A 23,913-nucleotide genomic window follows, 5' to 3' on the forward strand; every position below is an offset into this window, starting at 1 on the left:
GAAAGTTGAAATCATGTAAAAGATAAAGTGAAATATTAGTGTATAAAGGTTCCTATTTTAAATTACCCAACGTAATATACTATAAGAGTAAACTCTTTAAGTGTAGAAAAAGAAATAAGAAGGCCAATTATCTTTGTTTTCTTTCTTCTTTCTTCTTTTTTCCCATTCACTTAATTTTTTTTCTAAAATATTAAATGGAAGTTAAAAATATTACTCAAAAAAATAAAAGTTAAAATTTTATTTTTGGAATGCCTCAAAATCGATTGATTTTACTCATGATGTAGTGCCTAGGTTTTGGTCTCCACTCCGGTCCGTCCGCCGCGCCGGTTCGCGGAATTGCTTATCGGTTGGTAAAGATCAATTATTTAACATTTTTCTTTAAAAAATATAATACGGTTCGGTCTCGGATTCGGGGCGGGAATTTTAATAAAAGGAAAAAGCTCCACGGTTTTCGGATCGGTTATTATCGGAGAAATTCATAAGGTATTTGCTTGTATGCGAGTTCAATCCTAGTTTCGGTGTGCTCTGTTCTTGCTAGAGAGGCGATGGCGTTGAGGGAAGCTTGCATTTGGGTGATCGAAGAAGGCTTGAAAAGTGTTCTGTTTGAATCGAACTCTCAAGTCTTAATTCACTTTTTTGAGGATCCCTTCCTCCCGGTTGATCTTGATGCTTACCATGCGGTTGAGGACATTCGTTATTTTCTCTCTATTGAACCAGCTTGGTCGGTTCATTTCGTTTCTAGATGGGCTAACTTTGTAACTGATTGTCTAGCTAGGAAGGCCCAGTCCGTTGCAAGTAGAACTGTTTGGCCTAATTCCGCTCATTGGCTCATTGAAGTCTGTACTCAGGATGTCTTGGCTTTTTCTTGCCCGTTTGATAATTGAAATCAGTTTACCAACAAAAAAAAATCAACACCTCTTAGTTAAATAAATCTAAATATCTCCATCACCCGGCTTAATAAAGCCATTTTGTACAAAAAAGAAAGAAAAGAAATAGGACTGAGCATGCCACCAATTTTCTTAAAAAAATAATTTATTTTTTATAATTAAAGAGTTCTCCCTACTTTAACAGCATACACTAAAAGAATGTTTATCCATATGAGTTTAGGAATTTCGTGCGAATGTAGAACTCTTTATTATTTTCTAGATAATTTGACATATTTTATTTTGTGAGCACGTATTTGCTTTAATATTATTTTATTAAACTCTTGTGTAAAAATATTATATCTAATGAATTTTATTTTATTTTTTGGGATAATATATGTGAACCAAACAATTTGTCTACTGGTAAACAAGCAATTTGTCCATGAGTTTGCTTTGAAATAGGTTCTTAAAATTGTAATGATATCATAATCTATTTTTTGGTAACTTGTCAAAAAATCTATTTTTTTGGTAAAGGTATTAATATAACAACAACAATTGAAAATGATATGATAGAATTAATAATAAGTGTGCTAATTACATTTACAAATAAGTCTATAGCACTATAAATAATATTAAGTGTAAAGAAAAATACATACTCCAAATAACGACATTATAATTACTTACAATAGCGACATGATAACCATTATAAATAGTTATATTTTTTTACAGAAGAAAAATTACTACTTTCCCTTGTATTATCTTTAAATTATTACCTTATTCTTTATATTTTTTTAATTCAAGATTCAAACCCCATATAAGCCTCTTTCACTTGGGCAACGAGAATATTATTGGAGTGCCACTTGGCATCACATGGTTGGATACACCTCTTTAAAGGCGAAAAGTCACCAATAGAACCTAATTAAGCCCTTGACAAAAAAAGGAACCTAATTAAACCAATTTAATTCTCACATCTCATTAACTAGTGGTTGTATGAAAATGTTTCCATTTGATTTTCCTAGACATATGGGCGCATTTGGTAATTCTTAAAAAGTGTTTTTGGCGTTCTTATGTTATTTGAGAACGGAAGAACGGGTTAGAGGCGTTTGATAATACGGTTCGTTCTTTTGTTATTTAAGAACGAACCGGACAAAAAAGTGTTATAAATAACGCTTTTTACAGAACATCAAAAAATTGTTTTTACCAAAGAACATAAACGAAAGTGATAAAAATGGTTCAAATTGAAGCTTTAAAACGAGTTTATCAAACACCAACTTTATTTTTCAATCCAAAAAATAAAATAAAAAAATACAAACTTATTCTATTATTAGTGTTCTGAAAATATTTTCAAAACGGATTTATCAAACGCCATTTTCAAGGAAAGAATGGTCTTTTAACACATAAACATTAAAAAACGGTTTTGCATAAGAACTGGTTTATCATAACATAAACGTTACCAAACGCATTAATAGTTTTTCTTGTTTCTTTGTACTTGTTCCTAAATGCGGAATCATGTATAATTACACAGGAAAAATAAGGATTATGTAAAAGATAACAAGAACTTGTACAATTCAATATGAAAAATAAAGGGATAATTATTGTTGTGTACTCTAATTTTGATTAATACTTTATCTCTTGTACTTTTTAAAATTGCTAATCCAACTTTTAACTTTGTCTAAAATTACTAATGCCCCCTACCGCTAAAGTCCATTATTTTACTGATGATGTGGCATTTATATATTTTTTAAATCCCAAAAAAACCTTGCAGTTATCTCTTTACTTAGTTATTCTTTTGTCAAGTTATAATACTATCCTTAATTTACTATAGGAAAAAAAATTAACTTTTCATTTCTAAAAAGAAATTACCCAATAAAGGAAATATTTGATTTTTCTTTTCCTAAAAAGAAATCGCCTAAAAATAAATATGTGATTAAAGAAAACTCAAAATAGAAACTAAAATATTATGAAATATCAAATGTAATTCAAAGTTGGAAATTGAAACTCACCTAATATATGGTGACTATTATACATATTACCAAATTTCCTATTAATTAGCATCTTATATATTAAATTATTTGTAAAACTTTCATTATTGTAATTGTGAAAAATTTAAGTATAACATGAGAATTTCAACAACCATAAGTGTGTGGTCCCACCAAAGCCAAATTGATTCTAAAATATAAGATTTTAAGGATATAATTAACATTCAATATAGTTTTTATAAATGAGGGTAATGTCATATTTTTAATTTCTTTATTTTAATGAATGGCAAAATAGACATTACATATTTGATGTTAACAGCCACTTAACACTGTTAGAAGTGAGGTGACAATAGTAATTTCATAAAGAAAAATGTTTGATTAGTAACAAAACCAAAGTACAAAGGGGTAATAGTAATTATCTCAAAATAAACATTTTTTGTGTGTTATAAAACTACCTAGAGTTATTACAAACTACATAAAATGTGATTAATATTGTACATTCAAGGTATTTTAGATTTAAGCAGCCACGTTTGACTCTAAAACTCGAGGAAATAAAAAATAAAACTTTTTATAGAGAAATGAGACTAATTCATCCATTGGCCATGAAAATTGTTAAGGCAACTTAGAGAGGAGTGAATATGTTGCAAATAGTGCACATTTAGTGCAAACATGAACTTGATTGGGTTTTTACTGTATCCGTCTAGGTTTTGGAACGACATCACTTCTTCTCTACCTACACTGAAAAGTGTGGTAATAAGGAAGCTTGGGAATGGAAAAACAACCCACTTTTGGGTGGATCTCTGGATTCCATCAGTTGTCTAAAGATTGTGTTTCTAATTCTAGGTTAACTTGGGTTAATCAAGCAACAATTAATGGATATTGGAATGTTGATCTTTTATCATATTTGATTCCTCCTCACTTCGTTTATAAGATTATTGGAACTAGGATCACAACCGATGAGGACTCTTGAAAATGTGTGTTATCTCGGACTAACAAATTCACTACTAGGAATCTTGCTTTTAATCTTAATCATTGATGAGTTAAGTATCTTAATTAAAGTGGTGGAATTTCATCAAAAAATTCCCACTCCATCATAGGTATAAATGTTTCTTTTGGAGACTTATTCATGATATGTTAACAGTAAAAACCAAGTTAACTAAGTTGCTATCTCATAAATTGAGTCATGTAATATTTCTAGCTATAACCTACTCTAGGTTGATAGTGTGTCTACTGTCTTTTGTCCTCTGGGATATACAACAAGTGTCTCAGGATCTTGTCGTACGGCTACATGAATATGGGGAGGACAGCTAGACAAGTATGAAATGTAAGTAAGGCCTGTAGGTTTGTAAATGTGCTCCTGTAAACTTTACCATCCTGGAATACAAATTTTTTTTGAGTTGTTCCCACAAGAAGAAAAAAGAAAAGAAAAGAAAAGAAAAGACCATATTACCATAAAAATGATTTAAGAGAATTTTGTGATAAACCGGTTGCCGCGGTCGAGCCGCTTCAATAGAATTTCCCATGCAAATGACGAATCTGACGTGGCAGCATTATGGAACCTATGATTCTTAGATTCGGACGGCCGGAACCACGTTGCTTGAGAGTTTTCAAACCTTTCCCCAAAAGCAAACAAGCCCATAAGGACTCCTTTGCAAAGGAAACGTGTCCGCAATCTAACCTGAAAAGACAAGAAAATAAAATAAAGAAATAATGAATATAATAAAATGAAGAAAAAGGGGAAATATGTTAGTTCGTGCCATCATGACTGCAACGAACACGCTTTTGGCTCCAAATTACGTAGTCAACTTATGATTTTAAATTTTTAATTCTCCGTGGGCCCCATAATCCATATTTCATGTTGTCATAATTAATTAATCCAAAAATTAATCTTTTTTCTAATCATTGACAAAATCGACATTAATCTTTGTTTGCTTGGATCATTTAGTATCACTCCTCTTAGATACCAATTGAACGGATCAAAACATTACTAGATTCTAGGAGTCTGGATCATTAACAAAAGCTTCAAATGATTGCTATAAATCTATACCCTCAAAGGATTCAGATTGTTATGATCGCCACATTTTAATGAAGAAGTCACAGGTTTGACGTATCTCTCCTAGTATGAACATCCAATTGCAAAACAAGATTATTATAAACATATAATCATCAACAAGTCGGTGAATTGGTTCAATTGCTAATTATCAACACCTCTTAATGAAAAAAAGTCAAAGTTCAACTCTCCATGGTAATATGTAATAGAGTGTGGTATCGAAACAATATAGCGAAAGCAAATTTGACCATATAAAACTATATCATATGAAATCATTTCATAAACTGGTCTCATAGGACTTTAAAAAACGGTTTCTAATTAGGTAAGGTATGATATCAGTTCCCAATGACATATTTTTGCGACGCTTTTACTCATTTCATACCGTTTACCAAGGTTTTAAGTATTGGTATCGAGTATCATATCAGTCATGTGATTTTAAGAGACGTAACGTCTTGTATCGATTGTATCGCCTCTAGCAATGTATTTGAGTGTAATTCAATGGAGAGACGTATTGAGATGTATCGCATCGGTTGGATCAAATTTGGATACGTATATGCTATTATCGCATGGTATCGTGGATACTTTAAACCTTGGTGTTTACATATTGAAACATTTCCATTTTCATACTGAATTTTCATATTAAAACCATACCATTGATATACGATATTCACTTTAGATGCCGAAATTTTTAGATCGTGTAGGAGCAGCGTCGCTCCTAGCAACGCACTGTCTAGATGCATTTTGGGGTCCAGAGCAAATTTGGACCGAACACTTCACTCAATTGGGAGCAACGCTGCTCTCAAGCAAAATCAGAATTTTGTTACGGTACCGGTATCGTATCGTTTTACACCCTTAAGACAGTCCCACATAGTTAGCTAGAGTGACCCAAATGAGTAAAATGTCTTGAAGAACAAGCACGTTCTGAAGGCCACGTGGCAGAGCTCTGAAGTGTAGAAGGAGGGAAGAAGGTGAAAGAGAACAAAACAAAGAGCAGATCCTCGGATCCAAATTACTAACGAACCCTTTTTTTCTGAGAATGAAACAAACCAGAAAGACTTCTCTTTATGAATGAAAAGGAAACAAGCTTCTCTTTCTGTCTCTCTTTTTCTCATTCATTTCTGTGATTGATAGCGAAGTCTTCTGGTGAGGAGGAAGGAAAAGGAGAAAAAGAAAAAAATAAAGATAACAGAAGAGAGAAGTGTAAAGGAGAGAAGAAAGGAGAAAACTATCCCGTAAAGCCGCAGCAAAATCTATTTCATTTGATCCTTTTTTTTCTGTGGTTCCTGAATCTACACTCTCCTTCTGTGATGATTCTATTGATTCAAAGTGTCATCTCATATCCATTTCTTTATTAGTTGAGCTGGAACTGTTGAATCAGTTTGGTATATGAAAGTGTTGATTAAATGTGGTCACCGTTGGAACTCTTGAATCTTTATTTCACTTGCTAGGGTTTCGGCTAGAAGGATCATTGGATCTCCTTTGAGATGGCGTTGTTTCGTAAATTTTTCTACCGGAAACCTCCCGAAGGACTTCTGGAGATAACTGAGAGAGTTTTTGGTACGTTGGAATTGGTTTAGTTTTTTTTGATTCACCTATGACCTCTGACTTCCGTCGAATTTTTGTTTCTTCTCTACATTTGTTTGATTGGGTGTGATGGTAGTCGCGAATTTTCTTACTTTGTGGTTTTCAACCGTTGATGGTTTTCAACACAGTCTGATTCTCGTGATATTGGTATTTTTACCTTGCATATGCTATCAATATTGACACTGTTGTAATCTTCTTTACACAGGATAAGTCTTAGCATTATGCTGTTGACTTCTATTTTTCACTGTCCTTGGGTATTTATGTTAATTGGGTATGCATCTATTTTCATTCTGAACAGACAGGTTTGCATAATGCATATATTGTTGGTTGGCAGTAATAGGCGGATGACAAAAAGTCAGTATTGTAGGGCAGAATCTACTTCTGGAACACAGAAATGAAGAGGGAAATAAATTGAAATTTCAACTCCCATTGACAATTAACTGAAGCATTTGTACTTGACAGTCAGAACATAATATTTCATTACTTGAAATTTGTATGCGTTGTAAAAACTCGAAGTCTGTTAATGTCTGGCATACAATTCCACGAGGGATGGAGATCGATGAATATATTATATTCACTGCATTTCTTGGCAAATGTGAAAATTCAAACTTTGGTTCCATTGAGTGAAAGGAGGCCACAACAATCCTCTTATTAACTTCTCAGATCTGCTGTGCCATACTTGATATGGTGGAGAGCTCTATTGTTAGGAATCTATGATTGGAAACTGAACCTTTTCTCATATTGTCATACTAGGAAAGCCTTATGTAAATCTTTTTAGGTATATGCACTTTGGAGCATCCTTTTGTATAGGCATTCATTACCAACCTGAAGAATTGACTTACAGCTCTTGAGGCTACTAAACAAAATCTAGCAACTCAAGTCTCATTAATGTCTTATAAGTGTAATGGACAAATATATAGTCAAATCTCTTCTTGTCCGTCACCTTGTGTGGCAGATTCGATGGCCCCATATCATCTAAAAAAAATGCTTTCTGCAATCAGCATGCTGATCTCCTAGAATCTCTTTGTGGAAGCACCTGTTAAGTCATAATAATGGGCTTCAATCTGGCTAGACCAAGGACTGGCCTGTTGGGCGGGTCCTTGAAGCTGGCTTAGTAATTACTGATGCTTCTTCTTCATGATTTGAGCTACATCAGTGACCATTTCTACTTACATTCCTTTTTCATCAGCTTGAGATTCCTCTTTCTGCCTGAACGTATATATATAAGTCGAAGAATACATAACTTACTTGATTTGGTTTCCTTCTAAGGAGATAGAATATATCTCTGTTTGGTATAAAATGGTCTGATCTTTGATGATAATATCCTTCTTTAAAATTCAAAGTAGGTACACTATACAAGTCTCTTAGAGATGCAGGACATCAGCTTTTTATATGCTGTAGGCATGCTTTCTTTTGAAACATTTGCTGTAGTTTTGGTTGACAGAGATGAAATTGGGAGAGCGATGTAAAACCAGGGGGACCCTCCTTTCCTGAGATTCTGAGAAGCCCTTTTCTTGCGGCCCCTCCAGGAAGTCTAACCTGGCCTGGGGCAAAGTAGTGATTTTCCTTCCTTCTTGGAGTCCTAGTTAGTCTAATAGATGCAGCATAATTTCAGGAATCCAAATCTACTTTTACTTTTTCATTTGAGTCTAAATCCTAGTCTAGTTAGGAGTCCTAATTAGAGAAGTATTCCTTTAGTTGGATCTAGTATGTTAGTGGGGTCCCATATCTACTTTTGTTTTTGAAATTGGTTGTGTTCAGGACAAGTTATTGAAAAGTTCCAGTAGGCTAGGATTCCCAATTAAAAAGTGATTCCCTTAGTTAGAGTCCACTTCTTACAAGGAACCTATACCTATGTAATTGAATCATTCTAGGTTGAGTTATGAAAGAGTCATTGTTTGCATGTGAGTCTTTAGTCCAAATAGAAGTCCTAGTTTGATTTATTCTCTATGTTTGAGTCCTAGTGCGAGTTCCTTCTTAAAGGCTATAAATATATCCCATTACTTGTAAAAAAAAACAGATTATGATTGATGAATAAAATTTGAGAGTTGAATGTGTCAAGGTTAGAGTTGTGGGTTTCCCTAGGAGGGGAGAATTGTGGCTGTATTGTGTTCATTGTTTCTGCAATTTGAAAGTTCTTCAGCTCCCAGCCTCTTCCACAGGTAAGTACAAGAAGCCCCCACCCAGCCCCTACACTCTTCTCTCACTTGCAGCTCTTTTGTTTCCCCTCCCCCTAGCTTGCGGCAATGCCTCCCCATCCCCAAACCCCACTTCTCCCAATCCCAATTCCTTTAGGAAGTCTTCCCCTCCCTCCCTTCCCTAAAGCATTGTTTGTGTGCTAGATAAAAAGAGTTGGGAAAAATGAACATATGGAATCCACTTGTATTTGGGAGGGGGGAATAAGAAAGGAAAGGAAAGGCTTTTGTGGAAAAGTTGTAATTGTGGGTCCCACTTTTATTATATCCCTCACTTTTCCACAAAGCCCCACTAAATATGTGGAACTTTAGAAGAGGGTGGGGTGGGAAAAGTGACATACAACGTTAGTGTCTGCCCACTTTCCCACCTCATTCAACCAAACAAACCATACTTTGGGATTTCAATGAAAAGTTAACTTTTTTCCACCCCACTTCAAATTCATTAAGGAAACAATGCATTACAATTGAATCCTAGAAGCATCCTTATGCATCCCCCAAAACCCTAAGACCATAACCCTGATTCCCATATCACCTTTTCTATTTTCTGGAATTTTAGGACTTTTTCTACAACCTAAAATTCAGGTACGATGTACGCAATCTATCCGTTGGATCTATCCCAAACTTTAAGAACCTTATTGCCCAACCTTAGTGACCTTCCCTCTCAATTTCAACCCAATTGGATTAACCCTAGCCCTATTCTAACCCTAATTCCTTGCTTCCATAGATTTCCAAGACCCTAGAAACCCTAGCCTTCCTTTTCACGTAATCTTTTAAACCCTTCATCCTATACCTAATTTTTTTTAGGATTACCTTCCCCAACCCCTACTTGACCTTCCACAATAATGTAACCCTTGTGACCCCCTAGAAACCCTAATTTTTACAACAACAACAACAACAACAACAACAACAATAAGCCTTGTCCCAACTAAATGGGGTCGGTTACATGGATTCTTGCCCTCCAATCAGTTTTGTTCGAGGCCATGCTAGATACAAGGCCTAAGCTATACATATCCTTTCTCACCACATCTCCTAAGGTTATCTTAGGTCTACCCCTAGCTCTTCTAGTTCCTTCAATATAGATTATATCACTTCTCCGTACAGGGGCATTTATAGGTGTCCGTTGAACGTGGCCGTGCCACCTCAAACGACTTTCTCGAAGCTTATCACTTATGGGAGCAACTCCCAGACCAACTCTAATATGATCATTTCTTATCTTATCCATCCTAGTTTTGCCACTCATCCATCTTAGCATCCTCATTTCTACTACACTGAGTTTATCTATATGACTCTTTTTAATAGCCCAACACTCTGCACTGTACATTATAGCTGGTCGAACAACGGTCCTTTAAAATTTTCCTTTAAGCTTTAATGGAATATGCTGATCACATAAGACCCCGGACGCACCTCTCATCTTCATCCACCCTATTTTAATTCTTTGGGAAACCTCATCCTCTAAATCACCTCTTTTACTTATGATTGAACCTATGTCCCTAAACAATCACTCTGAAGAATCTCTTTATCGTCAAGTATTACCACCTCATCATCTGCCCGATCATGACTAAAGTTACAAACTAGATATTCTGTCTTCGATCTACTAAGTTTAAAGCCTTTTGATTCCAAAGCTATTCTCCATGATTCTAATTTGGTATTAATCCCCACTTGGATCTCATCAATCAACACAATATCATCCGCAAAAAGCATACACCAGGGGACCTCATCTTGAATGTCTTTGGTAAACCTAAATTTTCCTAAACCTTAAACCTAGGATTCTGTTCTGGGCTTTAATTCACAGCAAGCTTTAGATCTGGGAATCATTAAAACCTAGACCTTTAAACCCTACAGACTTTGGTCCCAACCCTTGAACCACCCTATTCAGCCCTAAACCTACAACCACAGGGTTGTATAAAACACCCTAGTTTTACTGCTGGTTTGCTTGAATAAGATCCTGAAGACTGGCACTCCATTTGGGGGTTATATCAGAGAGCTGATGTTCCTTATTGAAGGGTAGAATCTAGAACTCTAACAGCCACCAGTGGTTAACTATGCTGTGCTAGATGTACCCCTGCACCATTCTTACAGGGTATGTGGGGTTTCAACAAATATAGATCAGTGAAGAATATCAGTTTTTCCTAGATACTTCGCACCATATTTGTAATGCTTAACTATAAACTATTATCTTCTAGTGTTCATTAGGAATCTTATGTTTGATACTATGATAACTGGATAAGAATCACTTGCTCTAATTGCACATTTTCATGAGGTGAGTTTTAGATTACCAACCTATGAGAAAATCTTCTGTTTGACCCACTCAGATTGTTTGCCTGATATGGTAATGATGTTCTGGTTTTAATTCAGAACAAACAGATCATTGTATGTATTCTAAAATTTTTGTTATAGATATGGAAACTTTCTTTAATTTGGCTCGTAATGAATGAGACCATTGTTAGCTTCAATTGCATCCACAAAAGGTATTCATGTATGTAATGTTCTTTAACTTTTGTCCACATGCAGTGTTTGACTCCTGCTTTTCCACGGATGTTTTGGAAGAGGATGACTATAAAGTCTATATGGATGGCATAGTTGGACAACTTCGTGGCCACTTCCCTGATGCTTCATATATGGTGTTCAACTTTCGGGAGGGAGAACGGCAAAGTCAGATTGCCAACATTTTGTCTGAGTATGATATGACTGTAATGGACTACCCCCGGCAATATGAAGGTTGTCCATTACTTACAATGGAGGTGATCCATCATTTTTTGAGATCTAGTGAAAACTGGCTTTCTCTTGCATCGACGAATGTGCTGTTAATGCACTGTGAACGAGGTGGGTGGCCAGTGTTGGCTTTCATGCTAGCTGGACTTCTGATTTACAGGAAACAGTACACTGGGGAGCAGAAAACCTTGGACATGATTTATAAACAAGCCCCTCGTGAGCTTCTGCAATTGCTTTCAGCACTGAATCCACTACCATCACAGCTTAGATATCTCCAGTATATCTCAAGGAGGAATGTGGCCTCAGAATGGCCTCCTTTGGATAGGGCACTTACATTGGATTGCATTATTCTTAGAATAATTCCAAATTTTGATGGTGAGGAAGGTTGCAGGCCAATATTTCGATTATATGGGCAGGATCCCTATATTACTACCGATCGGACTCCTAAAGTTTTGTTCTCAACACCAAAAATAGGCAAATTTGCTCGGTTTTACAAGCAGGTGAATATAAGCACTTACTCATTAGCTCTTTCCTTTGCTCTTACTCGTAAGTCGTTCTTGTTTCTGCCATGTTAGAAATAAAATCTTCATTTTTGTCCCCTTAATACTCATAATTCACTTTCTCTGTGACATATGAACTTCACTTTGAATTTTTTTCATGGTTTTGGACCTTTTGTTCTTTTAGTTCTGTAATTATTAGTTATTATTATTATTATTAAATATCAAGAAATTTTCAGATGCTCAAGAGGAGGCATAATGCTTGTTTGTATATTTCCTTTTTTTTTTGGCTATGTATATACATATATGTATGTATGTAGGCATGCATCCATCTATGCTTGTATGTATGTATGCATTGTAAAATCATATATGGTATGTTTGGAGAAATGTTTTGTGGGAGGTGGACTGCTCTGTGCTAGACACTGGATTTTGGGTGCGGGGTGAAATGACCCTCCAACCCCATGAAAGGTGCTAATGACTGCCCTGTTGATGCAACCATGCACACGGCGGTTATTGGTCCCTTGCACATGTAGGGGCCCCATGCTCCTTCCATAGAGAACTCTTGCCTCAAAATAAATTGTGAGGGAGGTTGATGGTATTCCATATGTGTACGGTTGCATATGGGATATTGTGGAGATTCTGATCCTTGAATAAGACTCTTAATTACTCAACTGTGGCCCCCTCGGCCATGATCCCTAACTTAACTCAATTTTATTCAATAATCAGACTTAACTTTACCAAGAAAGAATAGGCTTACTTATAACCTACTAAGGACCCTGACTCTAAGTGGGATTCCTTTAAAGACTAGGATCCCACCACATTAATCACCACCGTCCAATTAATTAATAAAAGATCTAATGGAATCTTTTTGAAAATAGATTTCCCATAAGACTTAAATACTGAAGGAACTTTTCTTGCAAATAAAAACTGTTGGGAATCTTATCTTTAAAGAAGAGTCCCAAGACTTAAGAACTCTTACTTAACTTAAACTGGACTTCCTGACTGACATAAACTCTTCAACAAAATTCAAAATAAAATTCTGAGAAACAAACAAGCAAAAATTAGGGCTAGATTGACCAAAATACCCCCTATAGGGCTTTCCAGCCCTAGGAACACCTTAGTAGTGGCTCGGGGATTTCAGTCTAGGGATTGTTGCAAACCCAGATTGGGGCTAAGGGTGTTTTTGGGATTTCCCTAAATCTAAGGGCTGCCCAGGAATTCCAGCAAAGAGGCGGGTTGATTCTGGATGTTTGGGATATTTTTTTAGCTCTGAAACCCTGCTGTAACAGTAATTCAGGTCTGAACTTTTAGGTCTTTAACTAAAATTCAAATCTAGGGTTTTGAGGGGATTTCAGCTAGGCTAGGAAGGGAAAACTGTCTTGCTGTTTCTGCAATTTCAGAATTGATTGATTGCCTTGCTGTTCTGCAATTTCAGAACTTGTTTTTGAGGATTCTGAGACTTGAGGAAGGTCTGAAATTGAAACAGGTTCAGATTTTCAGTAGTTTAATTTCTGCAGAATTTTCTAAGGAAGAAGATGATATGCAGAATTTTCTAAAGCTAGGGAGATAGGGTTCAATTGGGTAATTAACAGTTGGACTACTGTCTAGAGGTAGATGTGATCCTAGGAAAAGAAAGCTAAAGGGGCTGGGGAAGTAGGATTGCCGGGGGGGGGGTTACTGCTATCACAGGGGAGAAAAGCAGTGGGGGAAACCTACGGCTGCAAGGAAAGGGGCGGAGGAGGGCTGGGGTTCTGCTGGAACAGAATGGGAAGGAAGAGAGAGGGTGCGATGGGGTGAGGAGGTCCTTGAAGGGCTGCACAAGGCAGGGAAGGGTGGGGAAGGGTTTGCATGAGAGGAGGAAGAGGGGAATGGGGCTGGGGTTGGTACTTACTTGTAGGAAGCTGTGAATGATTGTTGGCTGCTTGCTGATGGCTTGTAGACTGCTGGAATGGAGAAGGGGAAGCTTGAACTTGAACAAATTCTACTCAACCAGGGCCCCCTCAACTAGTAAACCCTGATCCCAAACGCAACAATATTATTAATCATCAAAACTGAAGAATTACAAAGAATACTTGACTATTTATAGCCTTTACAAAGAAAGAAGAAATTGAATCAAACTCAACTAAGACTTAGATACGCTCCTAAAAGATAAGAACCCCTTTTGTTAAAGAGTCTTGTCTTATCCACAGCCTAACCATTCCAAACTCAACTAAATTAAGAAATTACAATGGACTGGGACTCTTTCATAACTCACAAAATATTGACCCACCCCCAAAAAAGAAAAAGATAGATCCATCACCCTTGGATCGAAGGGGTTCCAACCGTAGCTATCTTGAGCTCCAAAAGGCTGGAAAATGACCAAAATATCCTTTAAATGAGGTTCAGCCAGCATGTTAGGTGGATCTTGGGGCCCACATTGGGATTTGGCTAGGGGGTCTTTGTGTTCACATCAAGGGTCAGCTCTGTTCAAATCAGTTATCCCCTTCTTGGAAGCATTCATCTCCTGATGAATGTGCTCATAGAATGCTCCTAGTTTGATTTTCTAGAAATGTCTAGTATGGACTCGTCGCTGCATCTTGTGGTGGGGAGGGAGTAATAAGTGGTTGCTGCTATGACTGCTCAAAGATAGAACTTTTGGAAAGTGACAAAATAAGTGATGTAATCTTCTAGTGTGGGAGTCTTCTTTTCAAAGAACCAAGGGGAATGATGAAGGCTTCATGTCCAAGGTTAGAGTGATGTAAACCCAGGTTTAGGGTTGGCTTCCAGGATCTTCAAATAGAGTTGCAGCAACTAACTAGGGTTCTTGAGGTCTTGGCTAGGGTTCTAAAAGGGGCTAGGCTGCTGGTTCTGTAGGTTATAGGTACTGTTGAGGGTAATCTATAGTCCAGAACAGAATTAGAAAGTAGGGATGAGGTCTGGGAAGTTTTAGGAATTTCTGGAAAATTTCAAGTTTCTGCAACTTCTCCATGAAGAAGGTGAAGTGCAGGAAATTTTCAACTCCAGAAACAGGACAGTGATCGGTCGCTAACCAATCAAAAATAAAATTCTATACTAATCTAGCTAGCAGAAAGTACAGAGTCGAACTATGGGGAACTAAAAGGCTAAATTACTAAGATTTCAACAAACTAAATTTAAATTAAATCTATTAATTACTGCAAAAACTTTAACTATGAATACGGGAAGATCTTTGGGATTTCGAATCCCCAATGCTTTTCCCTAACCGATATAACTCTACACTTCAAAGCAAATTAGGGATGGTCTTCCTAGATATACCCTATCTTCGCAAGACTATCGTCCTTGGCCGAGGCTTGGCATGCTTAGTTTGTTGAGCTATAGAACATCTTTGGCCAAACTCAAACACAATCAACTAGAAGATATAGAACAATCAAATAATGAAATAAGCATGGTTCATCTACATCCCAAAGAAAAGAAACTAGCTACTCATTATCACAAAGTTCATAAGAAAAATAGAGATGAAACGAGAGAGAGAGAGAGCCGTCTCCTCTCTTCTCTGTGGCTGGCTTCTCTTTTATGTCTCCTGCACACAATGAATCCCCTCTCTTTACCCTTCAATTCGACCTTTATTCTTTCGGATTTTTGAAAAACTCAAAACTAGAAAGTTGTAGATATTTTCGATATCGTTCCATAGCATCTTGAATCACAACAATCCGAGCTCATAGAAGAGAGATATACCCAAAATACTGAAGGTGGGTCTGTTACCCGATTTTCAGATTTATTACCAATTTTGTTCCTTAGACCTCCACCTATTTCCAATTTGGCTAAGATCTCACTTTTCATGATTTCTTGGGCAGCAAGATTGAATGCCATGATTTAAAATCCACCAATATCTAATATATTTGCCAACTTTACTCCACATTATCTCTAATAACCAAAATCACTTTATTCCTGAAAAATACACAAAAATAATCAATTAGCTCTCTTTTAATTAACTAAGTATGAGAAATTAAATCAAATAAATAATGATAAATGCATGCTTATCAGGCAGCTTTGGGGAATTAGAGACTAGGACTTTAGTCTAAGGTTAAGGGTGACTCAGAGGAAGTGGAAAGGGGGGAGGAAAGGGGCTGGGATTTGAGTTCTACTAGTGTGGGGAAACCTGCTGTATCGCAGTGAAGAAAGGGATGAAGGGGAAGGGCCATGGTAGCTTAGTGCTGTCTAGAGTTGGACTGGAGATAAGGGGAAAGGGAGGGAGGATGATTTGCGATGGTTTGGGTGGGGGACCAAGGTCTGAGATTGAGGGAATGGGCTGTGAAGGCTGTGGGCCGAGAGGGTAGGTTAGGGTTGCGGATGGGGTTTCTTACTTACTTGTGGATGAAGGTCTTGCAGAATTCTGTGATTGGAATGCTTAAAGCTGTGAATAGAACCTTGAAGTTGAAGAACAATTCTCAAATAGCCAGCCACAAGGTGTTCCTTAGGATCCCACGGCTTCTACAAGCCAAATTCTCAAACTCAGGTTTGTTCAATAATCAAAACGGCCAAATACATGAAAGACTTAGGCCATTTATAACCAACCAACTCTAAGTAGACTCAAATACCATTTCCTAATTTGAAAAAACTTATTGAAGACTCTTAAAAGGAAATAACTCTTTTTTTCCTAATTTAAACAACCCAACAAGACTCTTGCCAATCTAGAATTTCAAGCAAAAAAGGAGACAAACAAGTACCACAATTATTCAACCACTAAGACTCCAAGTTAGGACATAAAACAGTCTTAACTAATTAGATTGAACTTGGTCACCACTAATAAACTTCGCCAGTGTTTGCTGCCGGTCCCAAGCTCGGGTAAAGGAGGAGGGTTGGTGTGTTAGGTCGACAGTCGGCATCGGAAAAAATCTAGCCAAACCCATTTCATGGATTCAACTTTATATGATAAATGCTATGCTAAGGTGTCCCTCGACGAAAGAAGTGACGCACTACACTATAACCTCGGTGTAGTGATAAGTGGGCAATGGTTAGCTAGGGTGTCCCTTGGAAGCGACCCGTCACATCGGCGCTCGAATGCGATGATAAGTAGGCAAGGGTTCCCGTGCCGTGGACTAGTGTTGAGTATAGAAGCTAGTTCATAAGCGTAGGATTATATTGGCATTTTGCAACATATGATCTTTAATAGGTAAAGGCTTAGAAATTATAGATGTTATAAGAAAAATAAGGATTAATATAATATGCATTCAAGAGACTAGATGGAAGGGTAAAAAAGCTAAAGAATTGGATGACTTTAAACTTTGGTATATTGAGGATAAAACTAATAAAAATGGAGCAGGTATAACGGTGGATAAGCAATTTAAGAATGATGTGGTGGATGTTAAAAGAGTAGGTATAGGATTATTGCTAATAAGCTTGTAATGGAGAAAGAGATTGTAAATATAATCTGTGCATATGCACCTCAAGTAGGATTGGATGAAAGTCTGAAGTTAGAATTTTGGGAAAATATGGATGGATTAATGCAAGGAATTCGTCAAGGAGAAAAGATTATCATAGGGGTGATCTAAATAGACATTGGAAAAGATCAAAGAGGCTATGAGAGTGTTCATGTAGGTTATGGTTTTGGAGAGAGGAATGAGGAAGAGATCTCAATTTTAGATTTTGCTGTTGCTTTTGATCTATTTATTGTAAATACTTACTTTAAAAAGAGAGATGAGCATTTAATTACCTTCAAAAGTGGACATCATAGAAGCCAAATAGATTTCTTCCTAATTAGAAGGACTGATAGATTGTTATGCAAGGATTGCAAGGTGATACCAGGGGAAAGCTTAATTGCACAACATAGACTTGGGGTCTTGAATATGTGCCTAACCTCAAAAACTCATAAAAGGTGCAAGGTTAACTATCCTAGGATAAGATGGTGGAATTTTAAAGGAGAGTTCTTGAAATCCTTTGCTAATGAAATAGTCAAACAAGGAAAGTTAAATTTTGAGGGGGACACTAATGCGATGTGGAATGAGATGGCTGTGTATAAAAAAGGTGGCTAAATATGTCCTAAGGGTTGGGTGTGAGAGAATTTAAATGGGGGTAGGTTGGTTGTTATACCATATGAGGGCAATATGGACATTTTACTCCTAACTTAACAGAATCTTGGAGGGAAAGTGATGAGCGTGCAACTTGTAAATTTGAGAGAGTGTGATCTGTAATTTAGGGCACTAAAGTGTGCAACCTAGAGTTTAAGCCACACTAAAGCGTGCAATCTGTAATTTACTCTTCAATATTTGATACAAAATTGCAAAAGATGAACCTTGCAAAAATCTTAATCCCCAAAGGAGCAGCAAAGAATGTGATGAAGGACAAAGGAGTGTTGTATTTTGGGTGAAATGGGGTTGAAACAAACACAAATCACAAAAAAACACGATGGTACTGCTTGATCTCATTGAAATCTTGGAGAACTCGAGTGAGATTGGGGATTTTAAAGTGTATATGGGCCAGTCTGGTCAGAACCTGGGAAGATTTTAAGCCCATATCTATTTGCACTGGTAATGGATGAATTAACCAAAGACATTCAAGATGAGGTCCCCTGGTGTATGCTTTTTGCGGATGATATTGTGTTGATTGATGAGACCCAAGTGGGGATTAATACCAAATTAGAATCATGGAGATTAGCTTTGGAATCAAAAGGCTTTAAACTTAGTAGATCGAAGACAAAATATTTAGTTTGTAACTTTAGTCATGATCGGCCAAATGATGAGGTGGTGATACTTGACGATAAAGAGATTTCTCAGAGTGATTGTTTTAGGTACCTAGGTTCAATCATAAGTAAAAGAGGTGATTTGGAAGATGAGGTTTCCCAAAGAATTAAAATAGGGTGGATGAAGTGGAGAGGTGTGTCCGGGGTCTTATGTGATCGGCGTATTCCATTAAAGCTTAAAGGAAAATTTTATAGGACCGTTGTTCGACCAGCTATGATGTACGGTGCAGAGTGTTGGGCTGTTAAAAAGAATCATATAGATAAACTCAGTGTAGCAGAAATGAGGATGCTAAGATGGATGAGTGGCAAAACTAGGATGGATAAGATAAGAAACGATCATATTAGAGTTGGGTTGGGAGTTGCTCCCATAAGTGATAAGCTTAGAGAAAGTCGTTTGAGGTGGCACGGCCACGTTCTACGGAGACCTATAAATGCTCCTGTACGGAGAAGTGATATAATCCATATTGAAGGAACTAGAAGAGCTAGGGGTAGACCTAAGATAACCTTAGGAGAAGTGGTGAGAAAGGATATGTATAGCTTAGGCCTTGTATCTAGCATGGCCTCGAACATAACTGATTGGAGGGCAAGAATCCATGTAGCCGACCCCATTTAGTTGGGACAAGGCTTATTGTTGTTGTTGTTGTAATTTTGTCTCAGTTTTTATTTCGACCAAAATTTAGTTTAAATTTGGAGTACATGGAATGCATTCACATGCCTTTGGTTTATGTGTTATTTTCCCAATTTGTGCCATTCATGAATTTTATTCAATGCCTTTTAAGGTCACTATTGTGCACAATATTGGCATGGTTGCCCCTTCGGCCAACTTGTACTCATGAGATTGCTTTAGTAGGGTTCGCTAACTGTGACTAAGAATAACCAAAGCATTATTTATTTATCGATTTTAAATAATGATGGAGATAGAAACATAATATCATTTATGTTTGGCAGGCTTTTGATGACAAAACAAGTAGAAAAGGGGATGTCTGGTTAATATTAATAACTTATGAGTCATTTTATTCACCCCCAAAAAAGAAAAAAACTTGTTAGTCATTTGTTTTTCCTTTTCATGTTTGAAAGGATGGTTATGACTTGAAGCCTTGTTTAGAGTTGACTGGCAATGTAGGATCCAAGTAGATTATCCCTTTTAGATGGGTTAAAAGTTAAAACTTAGCTGAGTTTTGATTATTCATGTTTGGAAGACCCAAAAGGCATAAGGCTGATGTGACAGCATTTCTCTACGTCAAGATACTACTTCCTGCAGGAAACTGATTCTTTCTTTTGAGATTTCTGGGATGGGAAGTAAGTTTAGGAACAACTGCTTTCCTTCATGCAAGCTGAACTTTGACTTTCTATATCCTTCTGTTTCAGGCAGACTGTGAACTAGTTAAAATTGACATCAACTGCCATATTCAAGGTGATGTTGTGCTTGAGTGTATTAGTTTGGATGAAGATCTTGTGCGCGAAGAGATGATGTTTCGCGTCATGTTTAATACTGCTTTTATCAGATCAAACATATTGATTCTTAACCGTGATGAAATTGACATATTATGGGATACCAAAGACAGGTTTCCTAAGGACTTTAGGGCAGAGGTATGTATCTTTCCCTCTCCTCAATGAGTAGCTTTCATTTAGCATTTTCGTGATGTTAAACATATCATTGCGTCTTGGTAAAGGTTCTTTTCTCTGAAATGGATGCTGCGGCTTCACTGATCACGGTGGATTCACCTGGCTTGGAGGAAAGGGATGGCCTTCCGATTGAAGCGTTTGCTAAGGTACAAGAGATTTTTAACAGTGTAGATTGGTTAGATCCAAAGGCAGATGTAGCCCTAAATGTGCTTCAGCAAATATCTGTATCAAACATCATCCAGGAGAAGTTGGAGACTGGTTCTCTCCAGAATGCTCTAGTGGACTCACAGAAAAATCCTCAGAAAATTCTTGAGATAGTGAAGCAGGGAGCGCCAGAAAATAATGTCAAGATTTCCCTGTCCATGGATGCGGAGAAACAGTCCATGCCTTCAGTCAAACCATCTACAGATTCAAATTCAATGAAAAAGAAGGTTCAGCCCCAGGACCTGCAGGTTGCACTTCAACGGCCTGGTCAATCTAAGATTATATCCCAACGAAAACCTCAGACCTCTGTTTCGAGTCCAGTTTCTTCGCCTAATTCTTCGCAAGGCTCACCAGTGCCCACATCAAGATATCAGAGTGCTTCCTCAGCTCTTGGCATCACAGCTCTCTTGCATGATCATGCTTCATATGGAAATGCAGAAGGCACTAATCCAAGGGCAACTTCTCCATCTTCACCATCTCCTTCAGTTTCCACTGTTCTACATTTACCAAAATCTATGGCACATGATAATATTTCAAAACCAGTGCCATCTCCACCACCTCCTCCGCCAAGGCCTACTCTAGTTGCTTCAAGCAATATAATTTCTGCAAATGCCCCTCCACCACCTCCAACTCATCAATTGTCAGTTTCAGAAGGACATTCTTCATTGACCCAGCATCCTGGAACCTCTTCAGCAGGTGGTCGGTCATCGATTCTTCCCCCACCCCTACCACCTTCCTCTTCAGGAGCTTCTTCAGCCATTGCTAATTTAGATGTTAATCTTCCTTGTCCTCCACCTGCGACCCAGTCAACAGGTGCAACTGTCAATAACTCATTGTTAATCCCTTCTGCCTCTCCTTGTCCACGACCTGTGGCTGCTTCTTCAATACCCTCTCCACCTGGACCACCTCCTACATTACCATCTATGAAACCATCTATTTCTCCTCCCCCTGCTCCACTTCCACCTATTAAGATCCCAACTGCTTATCCGACTCCTCCACCGCCACCTCCACCACCTATTAAGAATCCAGCGGCTTCTGCTTATCCACCTCCTCCCCTGCCGCCAATAAAGAGTCCAGTTGCTTCTGTGGCACCTTCACCCCCACCTCCACCTCCACCTCCATTGCCAATGAAGGGTGCTGCTGTCGTTCCTCCGGCTCCCCCACCTATGAGAACATCTGTGGCAGCTGGCCCTCCTCCTCCTCCGCCTCCTTCTTTACAGTCTGGGGTCAGAGGTTCTACTGTCACATCTTCGACGCCACCACCTCCTCCGCCTCCAGGGTTCGCATCCAAGAGTCTTGGCATTGCATCCCAGAATACTCCTCATGCTCCACCTGTGCCCCCTCCTCCTGCAGGGGTTCAGAAAACCAGCAGTGCTTCTTCACAACCTCCTGGACCACCACCTCCTAGTGCTCCATTTGGTGCAAAGAGTCGAAGTCTAGCACGTACTACAGTTCCTAGGAATCAACCCAAAAAGGCTTCTCTGAGGCCATATCATTGGTTAAAGTTAACACGAGCAATGCAAGGAAGTTTATGGGAGGAGACACAAAAATCTGGTGAAGCTGTCAAGTATGTTTTACTTTCCTGGATGTATATGCCCCCGTTCATCTTATTACTAATATACTGGTTCATCTTCTAAACCTCACAGACCTTTTATGTCTCCTCTTATCTTTCTTTCTTTTATTGTAGGGCTCCAGAGATAGACATGTCAGAACTGGAAACTCTCTTCTCTGCAGCAGTTCCAAGCTCTGAGCGTGGAGGTTCAGGCGAGAAATCCAAGCGTGCCTCTGGCCCTAAATCTGATAAAGTCCAACTGGTAATTGAGTTATTTGTTTTACTTCATTTCTTATTCTTATTTTTTTTGTTTGTCTTGGTGATTAAATTATTCTTAATTATTATCAGCAGTTGTGAATCATGTTTTCTTATAACCAAATCCCTGTCTACTTTTTCCTGCAGATTGAACTTAGGAGAGCTTACAATTGTGAAATCATGCTTACAAAGGTTAAAATGCCACTGCCTGATTTGTTGGTAAGAAAGTGGATTCTTTTTAGTGTTTCAGACTAGTGCTTTTGCTCATGTATTTATTTGTCTACATAGATTTCGTAAGACTTGGATGAGTTTACTATTCTAGTTTGAATTGGGATTCATGTAATGTAAAAGTTAGTCACGTTTGTTATAGAAAAGCTAGGAACAGTTTTTCTTTAACTTCAAAGATTTAGTAATTCGAGTCTTGATCGATATGGTCGTTATCTCCATTTTACTTCATTATTCTTGCACATGCTGTCTTCATTACCTGGGATGTGTACCGTTGCGATTGAACGGGTAGAAATTATGTTTAATTATTTAATGCATTATGCAGTGGTATAGGATTGATGGTTTCTCTCACTTTCCTTTCTATGGGTGTTTACAGAGTTCAGTGCTTACGTTGGATGACTCAGCATTAGATGTTGATCAGGTTGATAACCTCATTAAGTTTTGTCCAACAAAAGAAGACATGGAGCTACTTAAGGTGGGAGCAATTTTTGACTTACTATTGTTATTACATCATCATTGTTTGGGTTAATTTAATTTTCATTACCAAAGAGAAGAAGAAAACTGCAGCCTTCTAAAGAAGGGGTAGGAGAAAGATATTACATACACACGTATGTCAAAACCCTTTAGAAGTGAGAGAAGGGTTTATTTCTTGTGTGTGTGGGGGGGGGGAAGAAAGTAGGAACAACGGCTCAAAGAGATAACAATGTGCCTTTTCCTTGGGTAACCAATACAAGTAGAGGTAAAATCATAAACATGAGAGTTAGATGTGCATTTCCTAATAGTACAACCACCGCATCAACAAACACAGTTAAATGGGTCAGCTACGTGGATCCAAACAACAACAGATACAACAAGGGGAACACAGAGATGGGAAAGAGGGATGAGAAATGAAAAATGGATGATAAAAGGGAAAATGGAGGATAAAAGTGAAAGTAAGAGGAAGGGGGCACAACTCAGCATGTGAGGAGAATCTTGGCTAAATGTTGCATCATCATTTTTTGTATTATTGAAGATTATTATCATGATTAGCGATGGTTAAAATTTTGATATTCTTGTAGAAGTATCAATTCCACCTATTATTTCATTTATACTTTTGGTGTAGACTAAATAGAATTCTTACTTCCTCTTAACTTATAATGTGCTTACACTTCCATGCTCAGGGCTACAGTGGAGACAAAGAAAACCTAGGGAAATGTGAACAGGTTAGTGGACTTCTGCTTCCATTTCTTTTCCTTATCATCTTCTGGTTGCCTGGTTGGTCATTCTGTAGGAATAACATCCCACTGTTGATGAATTAGTTGGGCTTGACTTCTTTGGGAAGATGCTGGTTGTTGAAATCAGAATGGGTTAAGGAGTAGATGTTGAAGACAATATATGGAAGGAATGAAGCAAAATGGGTTCAATTATTTAAACATTGTAGTTAGAGCAAATATTCACCTTGTGCGCTGGAGGTCGTGGGTTCGAATCAGCCTCT

The 23,913-nt window shown here is 37.7% G+C and overlaps 1 protein-coding gene across 1 annotated transcript in view; it reads left to right on the top strand.

The window, feature by feature from the left end:
• Positions 1–5,806: 5,806 nt before the first annotated feature.
• Positions 5,807–23,913, top strand: part of LOC148999948 (formin-like protein 18) — a 43,339-nt gene continuing 25,232 nt past the window's right edge. Inside the window, exons 1-8 of the mRNA XM_089140658.1 lie at positions 5,807–6,449; positions 11,183–11,883; positions 19,946–20,167; positions 20,251–21,974; positions 22,095–22,221; positions 22,362–22,433; positions 22,816–22,914; positions 23,600–23,641. Of these exons, the coding sequence (XP_088996784.1) occupies positions 6,377–6,449; positions 11,183–11,883; positions 19,946–20,167; positions 20,251–21,974; positions 22,095–22,221; positions 22,362–22,433; positions 22,816–22,914; positions 23,600–23,641 (3,060 nt within the window). The 5' untranslated portion in view covers positions 5,807–6,376. The remainder of the gene's footprint in view (positions 6,450–11,182; positions 11,884–19,945; positions 20,168–20,250; positions 21,975–22,094; positions 22,222–22,361; positions 22,434–22,815; positions 22,915–23,599; positions 23,642–23,913) is intronic.

The sequence above is a fragment of the Hakea prostrata genome, chromosome 11, assembly GCF_041222555.1.
Source record: "Hakea prostrata isolate BN-2017 chromosome 11, UWA_Hpros_2, whole genome shotgun sequence".
NCBI lineage: Eukaryota > Viridiplantae > Streptophyta > Magnoliopsida > Proteales > Proteaceae > Hakea > Hakea prostrata.